This window comes from Penaeus vannamei, chromosome 11, assembly GCF_042767895.1.
Source record: "Penaeus vannamei isolate JL-2024 chromosome 11, ASM4276789v1, whole genome shotgun sequence".
Classification (NCBI taxonomy): Eukaryota; Metazoa; Arthropoda; class Malacostraca; order Decapoda; family Penaeidae; genus Penaeus; species Penaeus vannamei.
This window is the reverse complement of record NC_091559.1, coordinates 7,734,224-7,741,723: the sequence shown is the minus strand read 5'-3', so window position 1 is coordinate 7,741,723 and position 7,500 is coordinate 7,734,224. Positions and strand designations below refer to the sequence as shown.

At 47.6% G+C, this 7,500-nt stretch overlaps 1 protein-coding gene across 1 annotated transcript in view; it reads right to left on the bottom strand.

Annotated features, from left to right (window-relative positions):
* The window catches only part of LOC113802917 (myosin regulatory light chain 2-like), a 13,675-nt gene that overhangs the window by 1,865 nt on the left and 4,310 nt on the right, over positions 1 to 7,500 (bottom strand). Inside the window, exons 2-3 of the mRNA XM_070126953.1 lie at positions 2,377 to 2,682; positions 1,419 to 1,612 (exon numbers count right to left, since the gene is read on the bottom strand). Of these exons, the coding sequence (XP_069983054.1) occupies positions 1,419 to 1,612; positions 2,377 to 2,682 (500 nt within the window). The remainder of the gene's footprint in view (positions 1 to 1,418; positions 1,613 to 2,376; positions 2,683 to 7,500) is intronic.

The window sequence follows — 7,500 nt, the reverse complement described above, 5'->3', positions numbered from 1 at the left end:
ATGGAAAGCCACAGAACGATCGAATTCCCTAAATCAAAAAAAAAAAAAAAAAAAAAAAAAAAAATGAGGATCTGCCTCGAAACGTAATAAATTTTTGTTTTTTATTATTAATATTTTGTTATTAATTATTGCTGTGTTTCCTTTTTTAAATTGTTGGTTCTTGTTATTAATATTTTGTTATTAATTATTGTTGTTTCCTTTTTTCTCACACTAGTTATTGCGTTTACGTTTAAAATGCGCTAGTGTAGCAAATGCTTAAAAGTCTATCATTCTAGTTCTAGCTAAAATACAGATACATTTCCACATCAAATTCAATCTACAAGAGATGTATTTCTGACGAAGATATATTCGAAACCAGTTAAATGTATTTCTCGTATTGTGAAGATGATTCTCATTCATACCATTTTTTCATCTGTCACAATGAATACGTGCCAAAATCAGTCTAACATTATCTAATCTTAAACCTAGCTTGTGGTATTAATTCAGAGAAAGACCCCTTTACATTATAAATTCAACTTGTATCTACACTCGAACTGAAAAATTACATAAAGATATGAAACAGAAATTAAGATCTTGATAAAGTTATGTCCCTTGTATAATGTATAATACTCTTTAATCTTTAATGATTCCAATATGCATGAGAAACTACCGACACGGAATCTACCTTACCGTACTTAGTTCATAAACGTCACATATTCCATTACCAGTCAACTTTCACCGCGTCTATTTCAAGGACAGATCCACTCCAGTAATACCACACTTCGAATATATGTTTCTAAATCTACTATGTGGTATCGAATCCTACGGCAGATTCACTCCCATAGTAACTGAACTTGAATCTCTGTTTCTGAATCTAATTGATATTGGAATCAAAGTCAGATCCGTGTATATCTGCAAAAGACATATTACCTGAATATCTCTCTTTCTATATCTAATTTGCGCAATTGAATTCAACGACAAAGCCACTCCTATTGAAACATTAATATCTAATATCTAATATCTAAATCTAATATGTGGTATAGAAAAGGAATATCTCTATTTTTTTTCTTTATCTTTTTCTGTATCAATTCAAACAGATCCTCTACTATGACAACTCTTCGCCTTATATGTCTCCATCTCTAAATCTTGGCTGCCATTTTCCACTTCAAACCCCAAATCCAATCGTATAACGTGTGTGTGTGTGTGTGTGTGTGTGAGTGAGTGAGTGTGTGTGAGTATGAGTGTGAGTGTGAGTGAGTGTGTGTGTGTGTGAGTGAGTGAGTGAGTGTGTGTGAGTGTGAGTGAGTGAGTGAGTGAGTGTGTGTGTGTGTGTGTCTGTATCTGTGCGTGTGCGTCCGTGTGTGCGTGCATATGCCTGTGTATTCTACCCAACCCAAAGCCGAAACCCACATCCCACAGCAGCCAAACCCACGACGTACATATCTCCGTCGATCCACCCGTCCTGGCTGAAGGCGTTGAAGGCGGCGGCGACCACGTCATCGTCGTCGGAAGAGCCGCTGTTCCTCTCGGCGAACATCTGGAGCAGCATCGTGAAGTTGATGGGCGCGGGGGCTTCGCCGAGCATGTCCTCCAGCTCCTTGTCGGTGGCGATCTTTCCCACGTCGTCGAAGACCTGGAGGCGGTCGAGGGAAAGGCTTCAGGACGGGCGTTAAGATAGCGTTGGCGGAAGGGGTTGATCCCTTTGGGGAGGAAATGGGTGCGGGGAAACAGGGCGGTGTCAGGGAGTGTTAAAAGGTTTTGCTAAAGTAAGGCTTATACATATACAGTATGTATATATATATATATATATATATATATATATATATATATATATATATATATATATATATATATATATATATCGTATATATGAATAAAGGTTTGCTATAAAATGTCTTTGGGATTATGTGCTATTAGACATATCAGATAGGAATATATATATACATATATACTCTCTCTCTGTCTATATACATATAGACCGAGAGAGAGAGAGAGAGAGAGAGAGAGAGAGAGAGAGAGAGAGAGAGAGATAGAGAGACAGAGAGAGAGAGAGAGAGAGAGAGAGACAGACAGGCAGAGAGACAGACAGACAGACAGACAGACAGACAGGCAGACAGACAGACAGACAGACAGACAGACAGGCAGACAGACAGACAGACAGACAGACAGACAGAGAGAGCGAGAGAGACAGATAGGCACAGAGAGAGAGAGCCAGAGAGAGAGAGAGAGAGAGAGAGCCAGAGCCAGAGAGAGAGAGAGAGAGAGAGCCAGAGCCAGAGAGACAGACAGACAGAGAGATCCAGAGCCAGATCCAGAGAGCCAGAGAGCCGGCGAAAGAAACAAAGAAAGCAACCGGCCAGCCTGGGCCCGGGAGCCCCTCGGCCTTCCTTCGCTCACCGCCCGCAGATCCGACTTGCCGATGACGCCGTCCTTGTCGCGGTCCATCATCTGGAAGCCCTCCTTGAACTCGGCCACCTGACGCTGCGTGAACATGTCGAACACATTGGAGCCGGTCTTCTTGGCCTTCTTGGAGGAGGACTTGCGGGAGGAGGGCTTGGAGGAGGCGGGGGTGGCGGCGGGGGTCACGGCCGGGGACGGGGCGGGGGCGGCGGGTTCGGGGGCGGGGGCGGGAGCAGGGGCAGGAGCCGGGGCTGGTTCCTCTTCCTTGACCTTCTTCTTCTTCTTGACTTTCTTGTCGTCCGCCTGTGGGGAGAGGGGGAGAGGGAGGGGGGGTTAGGAGGCTAGTCTATGTGCAGTGTGTGGAGGGAGGATGGGAGGGTGGGGGGATGGATGGAGGGAGGGGTAGGTGGATAGATAGATGGAGGGATGGGTGGGTGGAGGGAGGGATAGGTGGGTGGATAGAGGGAGGGAGGGAGGGATGGGTGGATAGATGGAGGGAGGGAGGGGTGGATGGAGGGAGAGGGAGGAAGGGATGGATGGATAGATGGAGGGAGGGAGCGATGGGTTGGTGGAGGGAGGGAGGAGGGGATGGGTAGGTGGATGGATAGATGGAGGGAGGGAGGGAGGGAGGGGTGGATGGATAGATGGAGGGAGGGAGGGATGGTGGATGAGAAATTTATCTCAGAAATCCACGCATTTCTAATATATTTCTTTTTTTCTATAGATTTTTCTTTCATATATGTAAGATGGTCCATTTGATTGAATCGGTACTGAGAGAGGGAAATATACGTATGAGGTCGACGTATGCTCAATGGAAGGTGTATACGCAGTGCGCAATACGTAATTAAAGGAACATAACAAGGAAAGATATTTAAAAAGCTGATGTATACGGTGTTCAGGGCGTAATCATGAGAGGCGTATAGCAAGGGAGGGATACCCAAGGTCTATATAAGTACATTTAATCCAGTTTAGCTCTAGTTCCATTTGTTACAGTGGATGTTCTTTACTATGACATCCTGTCTGTTTATTTGCTTCTATATTACCCGCTGTGTGCGAGGAATGGCCGGCGTTACCATCCACTGACAGAGCGGTATTTGAACGCGGGGCAGTAAGATTGTTAGACGAGAACGCATATAGCATATAGCAAGGGAGAGAGACTTAGGAGGCCCATATGTATACAGTGTGCAGTACGTAGACATGAAAGGTATATGGCAAGTGAAAGGTACTTAGAAGGTCGATATATACAGAATGTAGTACGTAAAGATAGAGGGATTATATACGTTATATACGATATGCGCATCACGTAGACTCAAAAGGCATATACCAAGGTGTTTATAGGGCAATACAGTGTGCAGTACGGACGACATGAAAGGTATATTTCAAGGGGAATATCCTTTATAAGGCCGATAAGTATATACAGTATGCACTATATAGACATGAAAAAGTATATGAATCATCAAATATTCACCACACAGATTCAGCTCATCTGCATAGCGAGGGACACCTGGCCACAGCGGAACAGATTCTTACGAGGCTCGAGAATGGAACAACTGACAAAAAGGAATAATTTAAGAGTGGTTTGTGCGTCTTATCTTCCATATATCTAGGGAAAGGTACTTAGAGGAACGATATAGACGTAGTACGCAAACATGAGATGTATATAGCAAGGGAAAGATACTCTTGAGGTCGATCAATGCACAGTGGCAGATATTTACAAAAGTGTGCAGTATGTAGACATTAAAGGTGTATATAGTAGTTGAGAGGTGTGGAGTGAGGGAAATACTATGGAGGCTAGACATGAGAATGGAAAGGTATGAATGAGAACTAATATCTTCACAATACAAGAGATGTATTTAACCGGTTTCGATTATATCTTCGTCAGAAATGTATGTATTTCTGACGAAAATATAATTGAAATACATTTATTTCTGACAAAGATATAATCGAAACACATGTATTTCTGACGAAGATATAATCGAAACCGGTTAAATACATCTCTTGTATTGTGGAGATATTCGTTCTCATTCATACCTTTCCATATTTGTCAACATGAATACGGTTAAACATGAAAGGTATATAACAAAGGAAAGGTACTTATAGAGCCGATATACAGCCTGCAGTACGTAAACATCAAAAGTCTATGACGATGGGAAAATACTTATAAGGTTGTTATAGGCATAGTGAGCAGTATGCAGACATGAAAGGTATATGGGAATTTTGAAAAAATATATATTTATAAGGCTTACAAAATGTATGTAGCAAGGGAAAGGTTTTTCAAGACCTTATATATATAAAAAAAATGAGCAGTATGTAGACATCAAAGTATGTACACATTCACCATTCAGGTCCCCAAGATACGTAAAAGCTTTGTACCGAAACGGATCAAAGGGGGGAGAGGGGGTATACCACAAACACCCCACCCCACCCTCCCCCTTACCTCCCTACCCCCCCTCTGAATTATCCCGGCCAGAGCTAATCGAGAAGTCTCAACGGGGCGTAAAAATGCTTCTTTGAGCAGATGTCCATAAAAGCGATTGTCAAAAGAATCGTAAAACCTTTTCAAATTTGGGATTTTTTTTTTTTTTTTTTTTTTTTTTTTTTAGCTAATTCGCCTCAGGAATGTTGAAAATATTGATACTTGCTGTGCCCACGTAATGACACGGGTGTGTGTGTGTGTGTGTGTGTGTGTGTGTGTGTGTGTGTGTGTGTGTGTGTGTGTGTGTGTGTGTGTGTGTGTGTGTGTGTGTGTGTGTGTGTGTGTTTGCGTGTGTCTGTATACGTATCTGAATCTGTGTCTGTGTCTCGCCTATCTATGTAAGTATGCACCCTCGTGTGTGTCTTTCTGTCTGTTTATCTGTCTGTCCGTCTTCCTGTCTGCCTGCCTGGCCATATAAGCGCATGTATACACTAAAATTTACTTACGTGACATGTAAGTGTAAACGACCCTATGCTAACCACTGTATATGCTACCATCACGCCCATGTGTAGTGTTAGTTTGTACAAGGAAGAGGTGGCACGCGGGGAGAGGAGGGCGTGTTTGGGCGCCACCACATGGGCGCAGTTTACAGAAATGGGGCGTCAAGGGGGGGAGGGGGGGGCGCCGGGGGGACCTTCCGATAGAAGGGGAGAAGGGGGGGGGGGGAGAGGGGGGAGTGTGCGAGGGAAGAAGGGGAGAGAAAGGGGTGTGGGAGGGGAGAGAGGGAAGAAAAGGTGTGTGGGAGGGGAGAGGAGGAGAGAAAGGAGTGTGGGAGGGGAGAGGAGGAGAGAAAGGAGTGTGGGAGGGGAGAGGAGGAGGAAAAGGAGTGTGGGAAGGGAGAGGAGGAGAGAAAGGTGTGTGGGAGGGGAGAGGAGGAGAGAAAGGAGTGTGGGAGGGGAGAGGAGGAGAGAAAGGAGTGTGGGAGGGGAGAGGAGGAGAGAAGGGAGTGTGGGAGGGGAGAGGAGGAGAGAAAGGAGTGTGGGAGGAGAGAGGGAGAGAAAGGAGTGTGGGAGGGGAGAGGAGGAGAGAAAGAAGTGTGGGAGGGGAGAGGAGGAGAGAAAGGAGTGTGGGAGGAGTGAGGGAGAGAAAGGAGTGTGGGAGGGGAGAGGAGGAGAGAAAGAAGTGTGGGAGGGGAGAGGAGGAGAGAAAGGAGTGTGGGAGGGAAGAGGAGGAGAGAAAGGAGTGTGGGAGGAGAGAGGGAGAGAAAGGAGTGTGGGAGGAGAGAAGGAGAGAAAGGAGTGTGGGAGGGGAGAGGAGGAGAGAAAGGAGTGTGGGAGGAGAGATGAGGAGAGAAAGGAGTGTGGGAGGGGAGAGGAGGAGAGAAAGGAGTGTGGGAGGAGAGAGGGAGAGAAAGGAGTGTGGGAGGGGAGAGGAGGAGAGAAAGGAGTGTGGGAGGAGAGAGGGAGAGAAAGGAGTGTGGGAGGAGAGAGGGAGAGAAAGGAGTGTGGGAGGAGAGAGGGAGAGAAAGGAGTGTGGGGGGGGAGAGGAGGGGAGAAAGGAGTGTGGGGGGAGAGAGGAGGAGAGAAAGGAGTGTGGGAGGAGAGAGGAGGAGAGAAGGGAGTGTGGGAGGGGAGAGGAGGAGAGAAAGGAGTGTGGGAGGAGAGAGGGAGAGAAAGGAGTGCGGGAGGGGAGAGGAGGAGAGAAAGGAGTGTGGGAGGGAAGACGAGGAGAGAAAGGAGTGTGGGAGGAGAGAGGGAGAGAAAGGAGTGTGGGAGGGGAGAGGAGGAGAGAAAGAAGTGTGGGAGGGGAGAGGAGGAGAATAAGGAGTGTGGGAGGGGAGAGGAGGAGAGAAAGGAGTGTGGGAGGAGAGAGGGAGAGAAAGGAGTGTGGGAGAGGAGAGGGGGAGAGAAAGGTGTGTGGGAGGGGAGAGGAGGAGAGAAAGGAGTGTGGGAGGGGAGAGGAGGAGAGAAAGGAGTGTGGGAGGGGAGAGGAGGAGAGAAAGGAGTGTGGGAGGGGAGAGGAGGAGAGAAAGGAGTGTGGGAGGGGAGAGAGGAGAGAAAGGAGTGTTGGGGAGGAGAGAAGGAGAGAAAGGAGTGTGGGAGGGGAGAGGAGGAGAGAAAGGAGTGTGAGAGGGGAGAGAGGGAGAGAAAGGAGTGTGGGAGGGGAGAGGAGGAGAGAAAGGTGTGTGGGAAGAGAGAGGGGGAGAGAAGGGAGTGAGAGGGTGCGAGGAAAGGGAGTGAGAGGGCGAAGTTTGGAAGGGGGGAGAGGAGAGGGGGAGAAAAAGGAGCGTGGGAGAGTAGGGGGAAAGAAGGGAGTGAGAGGATGAGAGGATGGAGTGGTAGGGAAGGCAGAGAGAGGGTGAAGTGTAAGACCGGAGGAGGGGGAGGAGGGCAGTGAATGAGGGGAGAGGCAGGTAAGGTGAAGAGCAGGAGGGGAGAGAAGAGTAGGGAGGGGTGGGGAAGGGGGGGAGGGGTTGGGCCAGGTGGGCGTGGAATGGCAAAGCGTAGGGTGGCTGGCGAAGGTGGGCTGAGGAGGGGGGGGGGGGGGGAGGAGAGGGAGGGGGAGTGAGGGAGGGCCGGAAGTTCAAAATTAGAAAGTAAATATTTTAAAACTCGTCATCAAGCGGGTGGGCTCCCTCCCTCCCCCCCCCTCTTCCCAACCTCTCCCCCCCCCCCACTTCACCACAGCGCCGGTGAGTATAAGTG